The sequence below is a fragment of the Carassius carassius genome, chromosome 1 (genome assembly GCF_963082965.1).
Source record: "Carassius carassius chromosome 1, fCarCar2.1, whole genome shotgun sequence".
NCBI lineage: Eukaryota > Metazoa > Chordata > Actinopteri > Cypriniformes > Cyprinidae > Carassius > Carassius carassius.
In genome coordinates this window covers 29634788-29655204 of record NC_081755.1, presented here as the reverse complement: position 1 = coordinate 29655204, position 20417 = coordinate 29634788, and the positions used below count along the sequence as shown (strand labels likewise).

At 40.0% G+C, this 20417-nt stretch overlaps 1 protein-coding gene across 2 annotated transcripts; it reads right to left on the bottom strand.

Annotated features, from left to right (window-relative positions):
* Positions 1-400: 400 nt before the first annotated feature.
* Positions 401-20337, bottom strand: LOC132144662 (calcium-regulated heat-stable protein 1-like). Of its 2 annotated transcripts, none has more exons than XM_059555224.1 (4): positions 20181-20337; positions 3191-3407; positions 2038-2160; positions 401-1082 (listed from the first exon to the last, which is right to left on the bottom strand). In XM_059555224.1, exons 2-4 carry the CDS (start codon positions 3379-3381, stop codon positions 920-922), a joined length of 477 nt encoding a protein of 158 aa, XP_059411207.1. In that variant the 5' UTR covers positions 3382-3407; positions 20181-20337; the 3' UTR covers positions 401-919. The 2 variants fall into 2 exon arrangements, with proteins under 2 accessions (XP_059411207.1, XP_059411214.1); XM_059555231.1 differs by lacking the exon at positions 20181-20337 and adding an exon at positions 4397-4419.
* Positions 20338-20417: the final 80 nt, after the last annotated feature.

Below are 20417 nucleotides of genomic sequence, written 5' to 3'. Positions count from 1 at the left end.
TTTAACTGACATTAGTGCATCAAATATTAATATGTACGAAATCAAGCCCTCTCTAACACAGTGTTGTTTTTCGTGATGTTGTGTCTCATATGTTAGTGTAATGTAGAAATGTAATTCATGTTGTTTTGGATGCCTGTAAACGTTTCTTTTAATTGCGAACAGGCAGCGTGCCTAGCAGCAGTCTGAGTTGTGAAAGCTGTGTCTGTCTGTACACCGCAAAGTCAGTATTTAATTGAGAAATGTGTATTATTTAAAGAAACTAATAATTAGGCTTATATTAAAATATGCAGATGTTTACAGTGGTGTAGTACAAATAGAAAGAAACCGATGTAATTTCTACTTAAAATCTACATGTTGTCTGAAGAAGCTATAAAATAAATGTTCAAATTATTCTGACATTTTGATGAATCCTTTATTGTTCTTGACTGTCTTTGAACCAAAATGACCAAGAAACACACATGCACATGATCAAAATGATATATTTTCGCAATGTGTAGACAAACACAGCCATTTTTTTTTAAGTGGAAAAAAAAAAAACCTAAAAAACCCTGAAATCTACATATTTTAGCAAATGATGTATGCGATAAGGCTTGTTAAGATTTTGGAGTCAGTTCTTAAAAGTATTCAAATCAATCAGCGATTCGCAGATGGTTAGTGTAAGTATAACTGGACTGCTGTTCATTCCACATTATTAACCACAAACCCAATGAAAGAGGATTTTAAACAAACTCCCCTCCTGAGCCCGAAGGAAGAAAAGGGGAAAAACAGGTGCAGTATTTTTGTATTTTTCTTGGAATATGACGGTGTCATGTTACACAGCACTTAAAGATAATTCAGCCCCGTTCCCATCCCCCACTCAGATCTCCAGAAAAGGAACAGAAACCCATGTTAACATCACTATCACACAGCTTAGAGGATCTCATGATTCAAGCACCGCTCCAGACCAGGTCTCATGCTTCGTGCCTGGCGCTAAATGAGTGATGGTCACCTCCACGGCCTGGATCTTCTGAAGTTTGGGTGGAATAGAGCAGATCTTGTAGCTAACTTCATCTCCTTCCACAGGCACATATTCACCATCGATGCTGTGGGAAGAACGGAGATCATCCGCAAAACATTAGATGTGGTTACTTGCTGGATACGTGGATCACATGGAAAACACACTGCTAATTATTCTATCCAGATATTTTTGAAAGAGCAGATTGACATTTCCAAATCAAAAAAGGCATTAAAACATCTGCTCAATGTAACATCTGCTCAATGAACATTCTGGACAAAAAGCTCTAAAATGACGTTTCAGATGCAAGTCCGCACAAAGACGAGACGTTTTGGTGACAAAATAAAAATGGATCCCATTTTTTAGTACTTTTTAATATTTATTTTCTACTTTCTACTGCGATTTTCTTGATGTTTTATTAATATTAACTAATTATGGTTTTTAAAGCATGTGTGTACATTTTTTCCTGCTGAAAATTCTGTTAAATATACATTTGGAAATATATTAAGAAATACATGTTATGTTTTCTTAAAAGTTACCTTACTTACAGCATTTGATTTTATGTAGTTAAAGAACATTAATAAATCTAGAACTATGCAAATATCCAAAAAGAGTGCAAACGCTCATCTGTAGGTTTCCAACATTCTGTAAATTCCATAAAATAGTCTGATGTGCCGAATGTTTGACAAGAGTGCAGCTGGCAAGTCTATCCACTTTTCCACTGGTCAAACACAGTTGATCTGAGAGAAGCCAGTGACTGTTCTTATCTCTTATAATCAAGTGTATAACTGAGCTTTGACCCCAAAACCTATCACACACACACTCTATGAGTTCCTATTCCCAGAAGAAGCCCCTCCTTCACGATCAGTTCAAATAACGGGGAGCACTAACATTTATGGTCTCTGATTAGGAATGCATAATAATAATTTGTGTTTGTTTCTGATGATTCGGAGTGAACTGGGTTTGTTGTGGAATGTGTGTTGGTTGGATGTAGGAGCATGAAATCTTGTTGAAGGTTCAGGATGTTTGTCCGGTGAACTCACTCAGATATGTGCACAAAGATGTCACTGCCTCCGTCTGATGGCGTGATGAAACCGTGTCCTTTGGAACGACAAAAGCACTTGCAGACCCCAGTGAAGACTGGCCCCTCGGCTGCACGCGCTGCACTGTAGTGGATGAGAGGAAAACACATGATTCAGCATTTCACAGAAACATGCCTAGGTCACAACCTAAAAACTAATATTGAACATCTGGATAATAAAGATGTTTTAAAATGTTTTTAAACATGCTTCATGTTCACCACGGCTACATTTATTTGATTGAATTTGAAATACCACAATTAAAAAAAATATTTTTTTTTATTTTGATATTTTCAATATACACTTTATATTCCTGTGATGCAAAGCTGTATTTTCAGAATTGTAGAATTTTTTTGAAATAGAATTCAATATATTTTTTGTAATATAAATGTTAGAAATACTTGCAAAATAAAAGTACTGATTTTTTATTTTATATATATATATATATATATATATATATATATATATATATATATATACATACATATACACATACACACACACACATATATACACATACATACATACATACGTATATACACACATACTGATCAACAATCGCAGGTACAAGCTGTATCATAAGTGTACAATTAATAAATTACTGAATTTATTATTAAATTGAACAACTGCAAATAGCAGCTAACTTAATGTGTGATGTGTGTACTGCTAGGCGTCTTTGATTTCCTCTTGTCTGATTTAGATGAAAATGTGTGCCTTTTATCATTTGAGTCACTTATCAACATTTGCTAAAATTTGACAAATAAAAAAAAAAATCTAAATGTGGTGTTAGGAGTTTCTGGAAGAAAAAGTTGCTAGGGTAGTGTGAAAAGTTGCTAAGTTTATCAACTAAATTGCTAAGTTGGCAACGCTGGATAAAAAGAAAAAAAACTTCAGCAAATTATCCTATCAGAATGATTTCTGAAGGATCATGTGACACTGAAGACTGGAGTAATGATGCTGAAAATACAGCTTTGATTTCACTCGAAAAAAATTAGATTTTAAAATATATTCAAACCGAAAACAGTTATTTTACAATGTAATTATATTTTTGCAAAATGATTGTTTTGACCACATATACACAAAGGCATGTTGTTGTATGAAATGGACATGTACTCACGCTGAGCAGGTGCGGTTGCGGCGGGTGGGCAGGGGGCTTGGAATCAGGGAGCCCCTCATGGGGGACGAGGAGCGCTCTCTCTGACGGCAGGCGGGCAGACGCAGAGAGCCGGGGGAAACTGGAGAGGCAGGAGACAGCGGGGACAGAGGAGGGGTGCTGGACTTCACAGGAGATGATGTGTCTGAGGACATGCTGACGGTGGGACACTCAAAGGACACTGGGGAGACAGAAGCGGTGAGGAGCTTGAGTTTTTAGGACTGAAATAGGTTCTCCATCAGGATTTCCTCCAAATACAAACCATGACATTGGTCTGGATGTGTACATGAACGGAAAACAGAAACTTTGCAGAGTGACAAACATCACTGAAAAATGGATTGTAGACCAGTGAATAAACCAGCAGTAATACTGTAATATATATAAAAAAGTAGATATCATGTTAATAATACACATACAGTAGTAATTTAAATTATCCATTGGCGTCTGGATGACGCTCCAGAATAACAGATGTCAGTCCTACATCTTAAAGCTGATTGTCACCCATCATAAAACGAAATAAAGAGACAACGACATGCAGTATGTAGCTTCTACTTCTCTCTCACTTGTATATTCCTTTCAAATACATCTAATACATGTGTTAATTATTCAAACATCAGCTTTTATCAAACCGAGCATCAACTGTGGCCCTTGTCTTTGTCTTTCAGCATCCCTGATAACCACCAGCACTGAAACACAAGCCACCAGCGGCCGCAGGCTGCAGCTCCCATTTGCGACAGACAGTAATGCGATCGTTCACGGTTGATGCTGCAGGCCATGTTTAGCCTTTGTTAGCCCTATCTGACCGATCCACCCTGTCAGGGAAGATATTACAAACTTGCTCTGCCGGCACAGCATTTGGTAAGGCCTATAGAGGTTCAATCCTTGTTGTTGAGCAGGACTTGGTTGTTGAATCTGTTAAGTGATGCACTGGGCACTGGAGCGCTACATGTTAACATGATCGGGCCAGGAAGGGTCAAGCTTCCCTAGTAATCACAGCAGGAGATGGCACCAAATGCATATATCGCACACCCTCCCCCGTTGACATTAATCTCCTCTGGGCCATTACAGCCCACACAAATCATAACAAGACCGGCCGGGTTGACCACGAGAGATGTTCCTTATATGCAATAAAGCATATTAAATAATAATTTGATTATTTTAAAATCGCACCCAAGAAGTGGCAAAGAGGCTTTCCAGTCCACACACCAGCGGCTCCCTCGAGAGATGCGAGATGAGAAAGGGCCTCTTTGTACCTTCAGATGGATTACATCACTGCAATTATAGCTTTCTGCTGTCAGGATCAGCATGCCCCATAAACAGAAAATGAGGCCAGTGAGTGTTTGAAAGCCAGGGCCAATTATCCAGCGCTGATTGTGTGCTGGGGTACTGATGCATGGGTGAACATTCGTTCTATATCAGCAGAAAAGACCATCAGGAGGAAGACACTTCCATCATATACAAAAAAGTACCATGGTTTTGGCATTTTGAACATAATGTAAATACCAAAAAAAATATGAATCTGGCAATCAACATATTTTGACAGTACATACTGCAACAACATGGTATTACTGTCACTGTGCCATGACATTACCACAGTATGCTCTTCAGTAAACATGCTCTTCAGCAGTCGTTTTCAACCTTTGCCACTCCACGTGGAGTTTCCTATTACCAAAGACAATATTTGAGGACCCCCTAGCAAGGGTGTGATATTTCCCCCTTGCACCCTGCTGAAATTAAAACAAAGATACTAGGGAGAATATAAGGATGTTATTACAATTTAAATTATTTCAAATCTCTAGAATGTTTTTGTAACCAACACAAATATTGAAGAGATTATTACTCTGCAATAAAAATACTGTGCATGTTAAATTCTTAATTTCTGAGTAAGAAATGTCATATGATCTTTACCTTTTATTACTATTATTATTTAGTGTTACTTTTTTAAAATAATTTCAAATAAGCATTATTGTGTATAAAGTACCTTGATTTTTAGCTTTTCTGTATTATTTTTGAATCATTAAAGGCAGGGTATAGGTGATTTGGTTCAAAAACTTTTTTGTTATGCTGGCTGAAAGTCTCTTCACATCCCGATAGCAATCACCAAGTTAAGTGGTCTAGATGCATTTATATGTATTTATTATGGATGTGCAAAAGTGATCGAGTACTCTGCCTTGATAACAACAATCAATCATAAAAACGATAATCATTATGGTTATATAGTTAGATTAGTTATAGCAGCATTTTGTGAGGCGCTCTTATTGTTTAGCTGGCCACAGCATGCGGTCCAAAGTACAGACATGAGAAGAGAGAGAAGCATGGCTTCAGAGTCACATAGTGATGTCTGGGTTAGCTACATACTGTACAGTACATATCTGATTAATCTAACATAGGGTGCATATTAGCAGTGGTTAGATACACGCTCAAATGCAATGCCCTATAATATTGACGGAGTTATTTAAAATGGTCATATAGCTTTTAGATGTTACTTTTTTTTTTTTAAGTACTGATGTTATAATAATGAAGCCATTATTATAGTCATGTTTAATAACATTTCTGCATAATAATCATAATCTAACAGTGTTCTAAATGGAGGTTTTCATGTCATATTTATATTTTTTAACATTCATTTTCTTAAATTTTCATAACTTAAAGTCTTCAGATATTTTAATTATCTCCATTACGGCCATGCCCCGCCCCCAACACACGTCCCGCCCCCCAAGTACTCGAGAAGTCGGTTTTTAAAACCTATCAATGATCAAAATGAGAAATTGCCAAAAATTCCCATCCCTAGTATACTTCGGTGGAAGACTTCGTACCATAAAATGTTCATCCAATCATATCACTCATATCCCTCCCTCGGCTAGCATAGGCTGTGCTACCTGCCTGTCAACATAAGTATTTGCAAACCCCCTCCCACCCTGTTCGCACAGATGATGAGATGACATGATACACCATCAGATGAAATAATGATCAGCGAGTTCTATTACACTATAGCAGGCCAAGCGTGAATGTAAAGCATATTACTGTAATGTGTGCGCTTTCTACTGTTATGTTTTCTGACCGCATTATGGATTATGTAATGCATTCAACCCTCTACAAATGCAGTCTCTCATTGTGTTGCTGGTGTGCATTCATGTGTTTTGGAGGAGGCATAGCTGTGTTTATTTGATCAAAAACACATTAAAAACCATAACAGTGTGAAATATTACTACATTTTAAAATAAGAAGTTTCCATTTTAATATGCTTTAAAAACTTAGTTATTTTTGTAATAAAGCAGATTTATTTAATAGCCATTACTCCAGTCTGCATCCTTCAGAAGGGATTTTAATAAGCTAATTCTGTGCTAAAGTATTAGAATTACCAATGTGGAAAACAGCTGTGCTGCCTGATATTTTGCGGAAAATTGCTTTTTCTTGGATTGTTTGATTAAGAGAGGGAGAGAAAAAAACATGCATTTATTTATTATGCTTTTTTTTTTAAATAAAGTTGTTTTTGGTTGATTCAATGCATTCTTTCTGGATAGAAGTGTTAATGTCTTACAAAGAAAATCTATCGGACACCAAACTTTTAAACATTTACTTGCATGGTTGTTTAGTATGCAATACACAGACAAACTAGCTGGTAGACAATGTGTCCATCATTCCTAAGAGGTCTAAAGCCAAACAACAGCTTTTAGACAAAGGTCAACATGCAGAGGGAGAAAGATGTGACCCCAGGATGAGTGCACAGACACTAAGGTCAGCTATTGAATTTACTGGAATTTTCCATCAACTCCACCTCTATCCAGAGTTGGCTGTTGAAAAGTCTGCCTGCGTAGGCAAATAACTCAGTCTGGCACTAGCCATCCACAATAGGAGCACTAAACCATATTGTGAACAGGGATCCTAAACTATGCCATGCCAGTATGCAATATACTGTAGCACAACACAGCAGGTCGTTATAGGCAAAATGTGATTTCAATTTACGTCTTGAGGTCAATAAGGACTAAGTGCTGCACACTCATAAAAGCATGCAGCAGGGCCAGAACATGAACATTTGCATTTACATCATCTAACAGGAAACATGTGTCAAAGCAGCAGTGATGAAACACTTGAGAACCGCCCACAACAACTAGTTTAACAAAAGGTCACAAAATTACATTTCAAAAATGTAGAGTAGAGCTTTTTTTACATTTAAGAAAAAAAGGTATAAACTGTACAAATATGTTATATATATATATATATATATATATATATATATATAGATATATAGATATATAGATAGATAGATAGATAGATAGATAGATAGATAGATAGATAGATAGATAGATAGATAGATAGATAGATAGATAGATAGATAGATAGATAGGTTTTTTTGTTGTTGTTTTTTTAGAAGAATCTTTTTCTCATTCCATTTTTGTATTGGAAAGATACTTTGAATGTTCTCTGAAATGTTCTGAAACAAGTAGTACAATTTTAAAAATGTTAGAGAAATGTTCCATGTTGAATAATTTTTTTTTTTGCAAAGACTATTTAGAACATTAAAGACTGTTTAACCTTACTTACTACTTAGCTCAAGATATGAGAACATTTCCTGTTAGCTGGGTAACGTTCTAGAGTTTTCAGTTTGAATGTTTAGCATACCCTTTACATGACGTGTACAAATGATACAAAATAAATTAGCCATCCAAAGGCTGCAAACAAACTCTGTCTCCATGTACGCAGAATCTTGAATATTCGCAGAATATTCCCTCCAGGCTTAATTGGTGGGACAAACAACCCCAGCAGGAAGATCACAAGTGGACGTCATCAGCAGAGAGTTATGTACGGTATGTAAATGCTGATTTACTAATCAGCACCTGATCGAGCTGCTTTAATAACGCAGGTCTGAAATCAACCTCATCTCTGTCCTTCACGTGACCACACCAGCAACAGTGTGCTCAGGTACAAGCACTACTTGTTCTTCAATAAGGTAGTGTGGCGACCTTGGGAGCATCAAGCACCTCCCCCTCCTGCACTCCACATATAGACGGTGTTGGTGGGCGGAGCTTCCGTGAAGGTGGACATTACAGCTACAGCAGTGATGGAGAGATCTAAACGCTCTCCATCTGGATGGTGAGTTGCCAGGCTACAGAACAGCTGTGGGACATGTCCGGGAGAGAGAGAGAGACCGTCTGACACGTCTGGAGGTGGAATTGTTGCGTGGGTTACAATTATCTGTTGGTTGCACTCAAGGGCTGAAAGCACCTGAAGAGGTTCAGTTTGTAAAGTACACAGGGAGTTAGCAGCACTGCTTTTATTGCCTTTTAACGATTCAATGAATGTACATTTCCAACAAAACGCGAGTTAAGAGATACACTTAACAAAACTGCAGCACTTAATGGAATCAACAACAATAATTATCACAGCAGCACAGTAAAACTATCAGGCCAACCACATGCCCATTCCGGCCCATGTTTTCCCTGAGGACAACATGCTAAATTTATATAAACTGACGGATGACTATAATAAAGAGTTTGCATGCATCATAGCCTGCAGGAAATGAAATCATGTGCCTAAAATGAGATGCTTACATTTTCATCAATAGAAGTTTCTACACAGAGTGACGGCACACTATTGAATCCGGGCCACAGTTTCAGAGTGTAAGGACAGCTCTGACTCGGACCCTACCATTATGACCTCAATAAGACTGAATAGAGCACGAATAAGAGAGTACAAACAACTTTCTCCAGTGACATTTATTAGACACTGAGAGGCAACTTGTTTTATAAAATATTTGGTCTTACAACACATGTGAGCACAATGTGCAGACATATTCCACACAATATTCAGAAAAGGAAAAGTGGTCAATCTTAAGCTTTATATTTAGCCTCTACTGTTCAGGAATGTCCTTTCATTTTGCAGAATATACTTCAATGCCAGCAGCAGCAGTTACAGCAACATGCCATTTCCTGTTTTTGTAAAGCCACGTGCAAAAGACACATGAATTTGACCTGTTTGAACACCGCAAGCTCAAACATTATTCATGGTTCATGTACGGAACAGAAAGAGAAATGATACTGAAATCATCATGTAAAACATGGTGCCTATGAATCGAAGGGATCATTTTGCATGAATAAACAGATACCTTACTCAAAGATTGTGCTTGAAAGAGTAGTTATACAATAATTTAAAAAAAATCAATGAGCTGCAATTTTCATAGAATAACAACTTAAATTTACTTATAATTTATAAATACTTTTTTTTTGTCTGTTTCCTGATATTTCTGCAAAGGGAAAGGTCATACAGGTTTGCAATGGCAAGATGGTGAGTAAACAGTTTTCATTTTTAGGTGAAGTATCCCTTTAAATGAAAATGCACTATATTCAAATTCACTGCCCCACATAAACTAAATCACCAGTATCCTGACAAAATGTCACTGCTGAACACTGTGCACAAACACATCAGTGAAGATATTTAGGCCTAACCACAAAAACAACAAGCTGACACATATTAAAGTGCCTATTTTATTATTTAGAAATGCAGAATACATGACAGGCAAAAAAAGGAAAGCTTCGTTTTTTGCAGGATTCAGAAGGGTTGAGATCACATTTGAAATGTCAGATTATGACTGGAATATTTTGGTAACGTATCCAAATTTCCAAATGGCCTTGAGACATTAGCAGGAGGGAAAACAGGGAGGCAGGGACCTTTTGTTCAATCAAAGGACACAACCAGGAAACAGTTAGTAGTTTCCTTTTCCCAGGACTGATGGGTTTCCAACAATACAGTTATTTTAAATACTACATAAAAAAAGTGCGTTTTATGTGCATTCATCCTAACAGATTTATTTTTATTTCTATATCAGCATCAAACTCCTCCGTACTCTTAAAATAAAATAAATACTAGGGATGCACCAAATGTTCGATAACCAAAATTATTAGTCCGAAAATAGCCTAAATTAAGCGAATAAACAAACACTGAATAAATTGTACAGTACAATGACGTGACCAAACAGAGGCTCACACTAATGCAGCAAACATGTCAGCAATGTGGAATCTTTTAAAACTGTCAGAGATAGATGCAAAAATCATTAAAAGCATCGACAGCCAGAGGCTGTTTAGAACTAAATAGCAATTCTTCACTGAGAAGAGGAAGGGGTGGTTGTTGCTGGTTACGGTATGATGACTGAAATCGTGAAATGGCCTTGAACAATTAAATAAAATGCAGAACGTTATATTTTCTAATACACAGACGAATAGCATGTATTCAAAAAACGGTGCATGAGCTCGTGGCGCCAGGATTCAAAGTCCAAATCGTGAGGAAAATCTGCACTGAAACAGTGTTAATCATCAGTTGCTCAGTATAATTTTTATGAAATTTTTAAATAGACAATAATAAGGATATTAATAATTACAATAGCTCTATTAAAACATTTATCATAACATTCACACAGTGTTCAAATTTGGGCCTGTAATATTTTGTTTTAAAAGAAATCTCTTCTCAGGAAGGCAGCATTTATTTGTACAGTAAAAATACATAACTGATTCAAGAAGGGATCCCAAAAAATGGCAAAAAAATAGTATTTCACCTACTTAATTTTAAGTTAAATTGTGCTTTTTTTGGTATAATGTCTGCTAGAAAAGGTAAAAAATGTTAGTGTTAAGTAAACATTTTTTTCAATCTTTTTTTTTATTCTTTGAAAAAGAAAGTCAAAAAACAACCCTCGCATATCCAAATCACTTGCATATGCCACTTAATCTTATATTAGCCAATGGCTAATAAATTCTCAGATTTTACTCGCCAGTGTGTGAGTTGGAGGCTAAGTATAAGTTTAGCACAGATATATTTTCACTCGCGAACACTCTGACTGAGGGCTTCAGAGTTTCACTCTCCATCAAGCAATCTGTGATATTTCTCAGTTCATCTCAATGGATACGCAGTGCACCTGTGTTTAATGTGTTTTAATGTAATGAACTCTAGTGTGAAGGCGCACAAATCGTCGTCCCTTTTTCTCACACACACGCAGAGACCAAGAGAGAGAGAGAGAGAGAGTGTGAGTGAGCGAGTACATTTAAACAATATTCTTTGTTGTATTTTCGGTCAAAATAATGGCATTCCTTTGGAAGTCTTAAGTTCCTTTCATAGGTCACTTCGATGCTGCGGTGACGTCACCGTATGGGAACACCTCTTGGTGTGACGAATGTCTGAAGCCCTATACCATTCCGCCAATCCTATTGGCCAAATAGCGCTTGGCACCGGCCCACGCATGCGTACGCATCGTATACCTGGGCGCCGCGCGCTATTTCGTTCAGATTTCATTTTCTTCAGGAAAGCGAATCATCTGTGCCCTAGGAATCATCTCGCGTTCTCAGCGGTTTTCTCAGAGCAGTGTTAACTCCTCTTCGCGGACGCGATGAATTTTCGGAAGTGTAAGGAACCGTGTACCAGGTTCATCACGAAGGGAGACTCTCATGAAAGGTGCGTAGTGTGCTTGGGCTTACATCACGCACAGGCAGCACTTAGCGGCATTTCTTCTTGCCCCCACTGTGATGGCCTGCGGCTTAGAGTACTGCGCTCGAGGGTAGAAGCGTTTTCTAAGTTCGCCACCTCGTCTAACCCCCACCGTGTCACTTCTGCGGCTGCCAAAACACCGCACGAGGCGATGGCTTGGGGAGACATGTGCGACATGGATTACGAGGACAGCGCTGCGCTGGAGTTTTCTCCACGTCGCTCGCTCTCCCCTACCCTAGTGCAGGAAGCGAGCTTTGTCGAACTAGTCGTGTTCTCAAACGAGGATTTACAGCCCACCCCGGAGGCATATAATGCTATCTCCTTCGGTTGAAGGCCGAGGCCCAACCTTCATCTAAGCTGGACGACCGTTTTCTGACTAGTCGTACACCGGTGCAGCCCCGAAGGCCCTTGCCTTTTTTCCCGGACCTCCACCAGGAGGTTTCGAGGTCCTGGAAACAGCCGTACTCGGCACGCATCACTAACACTGCGGCTGCAGATTTCGCCACCATTTCTGACATGGCGAACCATGGCTATGCAGTGATGCCTCCGGTGGAAGAGACTCTTGCCGAACATCTCGCGCCTAATTCAGCCACGGCATGGAAGTCTCGCCCCCTTCTTCCTTTCTAAGGCGTGTCGCGTTACGTCCAGCCTCATCGGGAAATCCTACATGGCCGCAGGCCAGGCGGCCACTTCGCTCCACTCTATGGCGGTCCTTCAGGCCTACCAAACGGAGCTCTTAAAGGAACTCGATGAGGGGGAGGGTATCACACCCGAGGCTGTGAAAGAGCTGCGGCGAGCAACGGATTTGGCGCTACGCGCTACCAAACATACTGCTCGAGCAGTGGGCCGTTTTTGCGCATCCAACCCTCTCACTGTAGTCCCCACACTCAAACATTGACTGTCTTGCCGCAAAGGGCGCTTCAAGCAGCATTGGATCGAGTTATGTCGAGCGTTCCCTCAGACACTCTGCGCAATTCAGCCTTCAGAACCCGAGGGACAGTTCAAGGGTCTGGCAAAGACGGCACGTTTACAGCCGCCGCTTTTTCGCTAGCAGCAGAGCCTGATGTTCATCTTGTTGGATTAATTCCTACCGTGGACACGCTTCAGGATTATACACAACAAGACGCAACGACTTTGACGCATGCGCTTCCCCTGCTTACGAACGCCGCAAGCTTTTCGTGTCCGGACATTTTAACGCATATGAAAACGTTGCAGAAGGCGGAAATCTTGAAACCGCTAATGTTGTTTCGGGCCGCGTGGGAATGCTTGCCCGGCATTTCACAATGGGTGTTACCCACAATTAGTCACGGGTACACCATTCAGTTTCGAAAAGGCCCGGCTCCTTTCCGCGGAATTCTTCCCACGGTTGTGAAGCCAAAGGAAATAGCGGTACTGCGACAGGAGATGTCAGCTCTGCTGAGCAAAGGGGCTATAGAGGAAGTACACCCCTCTCAGATGGAGTCAGGTTTTTACAGCCGCTATTTTGTTGTGCCAAAAAAAGACGGCGGGATGTGACCATATTGGATTTACGCCGTTTGAATCTTGCACTCAGGACGAGCAAATTCAAGATGTTAACGGTAAAGTCTATTTTGTCTCAGATTCAACCAAACAACTGGTTTGTCACGATCGATCTGAAGGATGCATATTTTCATATTCAGATCATCAAGAGACACAGGAAGTTCCTCAGATTCGCTTTAGAGGGCAAAGTGTATGAATACCGCGTTCTTCCCTTTGGCTTAGCTCTGGCTCCCCGAACTTTTTCAAAATGCATGGATGTAGCTCTGGCCCCGTTGCGACTCCAGGGCGTTCGCGTGTTGAATTACTTAGACGATTGGCTGGTGTTAGCACAATCGCAGACTCAAGCACACTCTCACCGGGATCTTGTGCTGAATCATCTAAACAGCCTGGGCTTATGCACGAATTTCCAGAAAAGTGTTTTAATTCCCTCTCAACGGATAACCTTTCTGGGAATAGACTTGGACTCCTGCGCGATGACAGCAAGACTATCTCTCCCGCGCGCTCAGTCTCTCGCGTCATGCGTGCGTCGCTTCAAAACGGGTCGCACAGTGACGGTGAGCTTGTGCCTCAGACTTTTAGGTCTAATGGCAGCGGCATCCCCTGTAATCCGTCTGGGCTTACTTCATATGCGCCCTTTTCAGTGGTGGACGAAAAGTCGGAACATTTCACCTCGTTGTCTTCCGCATCGGACGATTTCGGTGACACGGAGGTGTGTTATGTCAATAAGACAGTGGATGTCAACCGAATTCCTTCTAGCCGGAGTTCGGCTGGGGATTTGTGCTTCCCGAGAGACTGTCACGACGGACGCGTCTTTGACCGGTTGAGGAGCTGTTTGTCAAGGGCGCCCAGCTCACGGAGTGTGGACGGCGACACAACGCAGATGGCATATAAACAGGTTGGAATTACTGGCAGTTTTTCTAGCTCTCCAGTACTTCTCGAATCTGCTGATTGGCCGTCATGTACTGCTCAGGTCAGACAACATAGCGGTTGTGTCATATCTGAATCATCAGGGAGGATTACGCTCTCGCCCCCTGTGCAGGCTGGCGAGAAATATTTTTTTTTGGTCTCAGAACAGATTTCTGTCGGCCCTGGGCTTGGATGCGTTAGCTCACAATTGGCCCAGAACCAGCTTGTATGCTTTTCCCCCCGATTCATCTAATTCCAGCGGTGTTATCCAGGATACGGCTGGACAGAGTGGAGCAGCTGCTGCTGGTGGCTCCGTGGTGGCCCACACAGCCGTGGTTTGCGGACCTGGTCAGTCTGTTAGCGGGCTCTCCATGGGAGATTCCCCTCAGACAGATTTACTATCGCAAGCACAGGGAATGATTTGGCACCCAAGGCCAGATCTATGGAAGCTGTGGGCGTGGCCTCTGAGCGGAGTGAGTTAGTATGTCGCGGTCTTTCTGTTGAAACCACCGAGACTATAATGAATTCTAGAGCAGCTTCTACGAGACGCTTATATGCTTTCAAATGGAAACGGTTGACGACCTGGTGTGGAATTCGTAATATGGATCCAGTTTACTGCCAAGTGGCTTCAGTACTAGAGTTCCTTCAGGACCGTTTCTCTGAAGGAGTAACGCCAGCCACTCTGAAAGTTTACGTGGCAGCCATTTCAGCTAACCACGTATATATAGATGGTGCTTCAGTGGGCCGTCATCCACTGGTTTCTTGTTTTATACAGGGTGCGTGACGGCTGAGGCCTTTCCGCCCTGTGCGAGTTCCATCATGGGATTTATCCATTGTGTTGCAAGGTTTATCAGGGCATCCGTTTGAGCCCTTGGAAACTATACCGGATAAAATCCTGACTCTAAAGAAAGTTCTCCTTGTGGCTTTATCCTCCCTCAAGAGAGTTGGGGATTTACTGGCTTTTTCCATTTCCCCCTCGTGCATGGAATTTGCACCAGGCTCTGTGAGGGTATTGCTGCGACCGAGGCCTAATTAGGTCCCTAAGGTCGCTTCTAACCCTTTCCGCTTTCAACAAGTGGTCTTGGAGGCTTTACCCCCTGCAGAGGCGGGGTCAGGAGATCTGAGTCTTTGCCCTGTCAGAGCGCTAAAGACTTATGTTGATTGAACAGCCCCATTACGCGAGTCTGACCAGCTGTTTGTCATTTTTGGACACAGGAATATAGGCCATGCTGTCACAAAACAACGCATGTCCCATTGGCTGGTGGAGGCAATATCTTTAGCCTATGAGGCGCGCAGACTCGCTTCGCCCTTAGGAGTTAGAGCTCATTCCACGAGAGCAGTGGCTTCTTCACAAGCTTTTCTCAGTGGATCTTCTATGGATGATATCTGTGCTGCGGCAGGATGGTCCTCACCGAGCACTTTTATCAAGTTTTACAGTCTGGATGTGAGGACGGCTCCTGGCTCCCGGGTTCTCTCTGCTTGAACAGATGCTTCCTTGGATCCCAGCTATCAGGTACGTCAGTCGTTATGGTAGAGGTTCCCATACGGTGACGTCACTGCAGCATCGAAGTGACCTATGAAAGGGAACATCTCGGTTACGTATGTAACCACGGTTCCCTGAATAGGGAACGAGATGCTGCGGTCCCGGCCGTTCCATACCTTGATAGCATTCTTCTTCAGTTCATGAAATCTGAGCGAAATAGCGCGCGGCGCCCAGGTATACGATGCGTACGCATGCGTGGGGCGGTGCCAAGCGCTATTTGGCCAATAGGATTGGCGGGATGGTATAGGGCTTCAGACATTCGTCACACCGAGAGGTGTTCCCATATGGTGACGTCACCGCAGCATCTCGTTCCCTATTCAGGGAACCGTGGTTACATACGTAACCGAGATGCTTTCAAGAACTATTGGGTTTTCCGGTAGTGGGTGGTGTTAATGCGCAAACGGCAATCTCATTGGCTGGCGCTCACCTATTATCGTCCTTGTTTTGATTTCAGCAAATCAGTTCAAACGAACGCACAAAACCTGATTAATATTCATGAATCCAGCAGCTCATTAATTCTTAGTAATCCTTAGTGTGTTTTATAGTTCTTATTATTAGAATTCATATCATTATTATCCTATCAGTATTTCTGTTAGTTTTTTCCCTTTTTTTGTCATAAACATTGAATGACAGAAAAAACAACCACCTCTCAAGTTAAAATGTACAGTTAAAATGACTAATATGGATTCAAACATGCTTATCAAATTTACTTCTAATTACTTAAGTTATATTAAATAATACTTGATTATTATAAAGCTTGACTGATTGATGTTAAAAGTGTATTTGAAAAAACTGCGCCATTTTACAAATTGTTCGGTATATGTCTTCGACCCGGTGTTTCATTTTGTTCAGCTTCGGTCAAGAATTTTAATTTCAGTGCATCCCTAATAAATACACAAATAAATACAACGGTTACAACAAGCCCAACCTAGAATCATTCACATTAGATGTAGTCAGCGCCGATAACCTTGTGGGCAGTGTGCTGACATATTGTGCTCGGGGCATCCCAAGTTCGAGTCCCGACTCGAGTCTCTCTCTCACTTCCTGTCAAGGAACTGTCCTATCATAATAAAGGGCAAAAAAAATGCCAAAAATGTATCTTAAAAAAAAATTTGTATGCCACTGTTGACCTTGAAATAGGCCTAATTCAGAAACAAATGTTTTTTTTTTGTTTGTTTTTTTTAAGATTTCTAAGTAATTCTAAGTAATACTCATGCTAAAACATATGACAAAGTATACGTTTCTTGGATAGTGGATACTGGTTCTTTTCAGTAACTAAAATATTTCAAGGCTGTTCTTTGGTAGTTTTTTCCAGAACCAGCGAAAAGCAAATATCTGGAAATGGTGCATCACAGATCAAGGCAAGCAGTTGAACGCTGCATGGTTCTTCTGATCAGAACAGCTTTCATGAAGTTCTCTGATATGGTAGAACTCTACCTGTTACTAGGTTCAACATACTTGGTCACTTGAGGTTGGGATTGCACAATATGAAAAGATATAAAAAGGCATTATAGGTCACACACATGGTGGTGCTTGCAAAATACGATCTTCTTAAGAGAAGCATATGACTGGTAGAGTTGAAAAGGCCAAATATTTTCTGTCAAGAGGCTTTGAACTCTAATTTACATCTCAATGGTATTCTCTGAAAGCAAAACCTCAAGGTGCTTTCTCTAGAAACAATTAACATAATTTGCCATTTCATTACTATTTTCCTTACTGACTATGAGCTTAGTCTTGAGTTTGAACAGCAACAGATTGTGCTAGTCTCTGTAAGCAGATGATCAGATTCCCATCCTCATGTCTAGAACTACATTAAAACATGCACGTGTCAGTTTTGGATTATGCTCTTCATTAATGGTTGAGAGATATCCTCTTAAATAAATGTTTTTATACCAGGTCACACAAAGTATTTCTTCTAGTCACTGTAATAGGGATGGGCAATATATCTAACGATATGATCATGCGCATATAGTCAGTAAATCTGCTTCCGTGACTGACAAGCTACGCAATATCGCGTTCGTTATCGCAGATGAATCGCCTTCGATAATGAACGCGATATTGCGTAGCTTGTCAGTGATCTACGGCTCTGTCTATTAAGTGCCACTCCATTTGAAAACAGATGATGGCGATTTAGCACTAATCACGGAACCAGATTTACTGACTAGTTGCAAATGATCATATCATTTGATATATCGTCCAGCCCTACACTGTAACAGATTCAGTACACTATGACCTATAGTTGTTTCCAAAATCCAATATTCCAACTGGAGAGCTATCAGTTACGTAACTGAAAGCATGGCCCAGTGGTCTAGGTAGACGCAAGGTAATAACACAATGGGTTCTAGAGATGAAGATACAAATTAATTTTCAAGACAAGAAATGAACAGTGCTGTAAGAAGTATACCCCATTATGATGCAATCGTTTTTCCTTTTTTTTAAAACAATGAAAAAATGGATCAGCCCCCTCAAAATACAAAAACATCCCATCTGAGTGGCACCATTTCACTGGGATTCTTTAAGCTCTGTGACATTGGGGAAAACAGTGAACATGAGCCTGTATATGTAATCTCCAAAGTATTCAGCCTTTTCCTTTAGTTTTATCACTTTGGTCCCTTTTGGTTACAAAAAATTAAATATGATTTGGGAAATCTATTTCTACATAATCTTACATAAACAATCTGCATCAGGTGTGCTTTCGCTTTGTTTTTATTAGGTTTTAACCTTAATCGTTATATATTCTATCATATTAATTGTATTTTGTATATAGTAGCAAGTTTTGTCGTCAAGTAAAAAAAAAAAAATACTAATCATTTGAATAATTTCAACAATCGTACCATTGTATCTGCTATGTTTTCTAACTGACACACCCCAACTCTGAGCTAAAAGAAAACCTCAAGTTTACTTACTGGGCAACTTTATGGTGGCATTCGTATGTGTTCAACCTGTAAATACAATCTTTCCAACATGACTTGAAGGTAAAATTACTCGTATTCGTTCTAAACCTATTATGATTCACCAATTTGGAATTGGTGTTCGAGTGGGGAAAAAAAACAACAACTTTTTAAATCACCCAACATTTTTTTTTATCACCCAATTATTGAATGTCACTGCAGACTGAGGTTATCAAAATCCAAAAAAAAAACAGAAAATCTGCATATTTTGCATTTTTTTTTATCATGAATTCAGAAGACTAGTAATATAGCCAAAAATTCATATGAACCCCAAGTATGACACTCATTCTTATTTACATTGTTTTGAAACTTGAATATCCGGTCTTCATTTATCAAACAGCAACCAAATACACAGGCCCGTCATTACTCAACAGTCAAGACATAGTCTAAAAGCATGATGTGGAAGTAAATATTGGAGTCATCTCAATTACACAAACCTGTTTGCTACTTTATTTTATTAGGGTTTATTTATTTTATTAAACTGGATACATTATTATACCTTTTTATATTTTATGTGGTGTCATGATTTGATAAAAACGAAGGTTTATTATTGACTGACCTCCGCTGAATGAGGAACGACCCTAAAAAAAAACAACGCATGTCAAAGAAGATGGAGTTCCAGGACACACCCAACAATCACAATGGACCAATGGTAGCTCAAAGGTGTTTAGGAGCCAAAGCAAACTCCCCCAGAAAGTTAGCTTTTGTTAGCTGTTTCGAACTACCGAAACAAACTCAAAATGAACTTTATTTCAGCCAAAATTTTGTTCGAAATTACGTCAGATCATTTCGTTCTTCAATTTCACTTGAAGAATATTGGGGCATTTAAGCCTACCTTTTTGTCCCTCAATTTTATAAAGGTATTTTTAATCCATGCAGGGAACGTTTTAAAATATCTTTAAAAGTTACTTTAAAAAACTAGTTAACTTTTGTATGTTATACCATCCTGGCGCCAGGCCTGCAAATACATCAGTCAAGCCCGTGGCTACTTTTGCATTCAGCAGAAAAGGGAGAACATATTTTCATTTTGGGTTTAAAAAAATTAATTCTTCAAAATGGAAAAGTACAGTTGTGTACTTTTGTTTTACCACCAAAACACCTTTTTAGACGAAACACACATCTTTCCTGAATATTTCCTAGAATTGTGGCACATGTTTACTTGAATTGTAACTTCGACGAGCTTTGACCCCTCCCTCCTCCAGCTATTCACCCGCTCGACTTAGTCCCTCTGTGCATTAATTAAACCACTTTATTTCACTCCTTTGCTCAAACTTCCTCCAGATCATACCTGAAACCTTAAAAGATACGTATTCAAAAAGTAATGAACAAGAAAATAGAACGATGCCGATGATCGTGCAAAGACGCAACAGATGGAAGTCGAAGACCGCCAAAAGAGAAATGAATCGATGTTCAGCTTTTACGGGTTAAAAAAATAATCACCTTTAACAGATTTTAAACAACGACCATTGCTCGTTATAATTAATTTAATCTCTTGAATAATTCACGAAAACCAAATCACTTTGTTTGGATATAACATTTGATAAGGAATCACGGCATCACTCACCGTCAGCAAATGTGCACGGGCCGAAGAAAACAAGCGTAGAGTGTTCTAGACGGTAAATAACAAAAAGAGAAGTTGCTCGTCGTTTGCTGGTCTCTGTCTCTCTCTGAATGAGGGTCCAAAAGAGGCGTGACTAAACCGGAGCCATCCGACAGTACGTCAGTAAACGACTACTACCGTAAAGCCTCAAAACATTCAGAGTTTGTAATGTACACAAAAAGTAACATCATAAGCTACTAT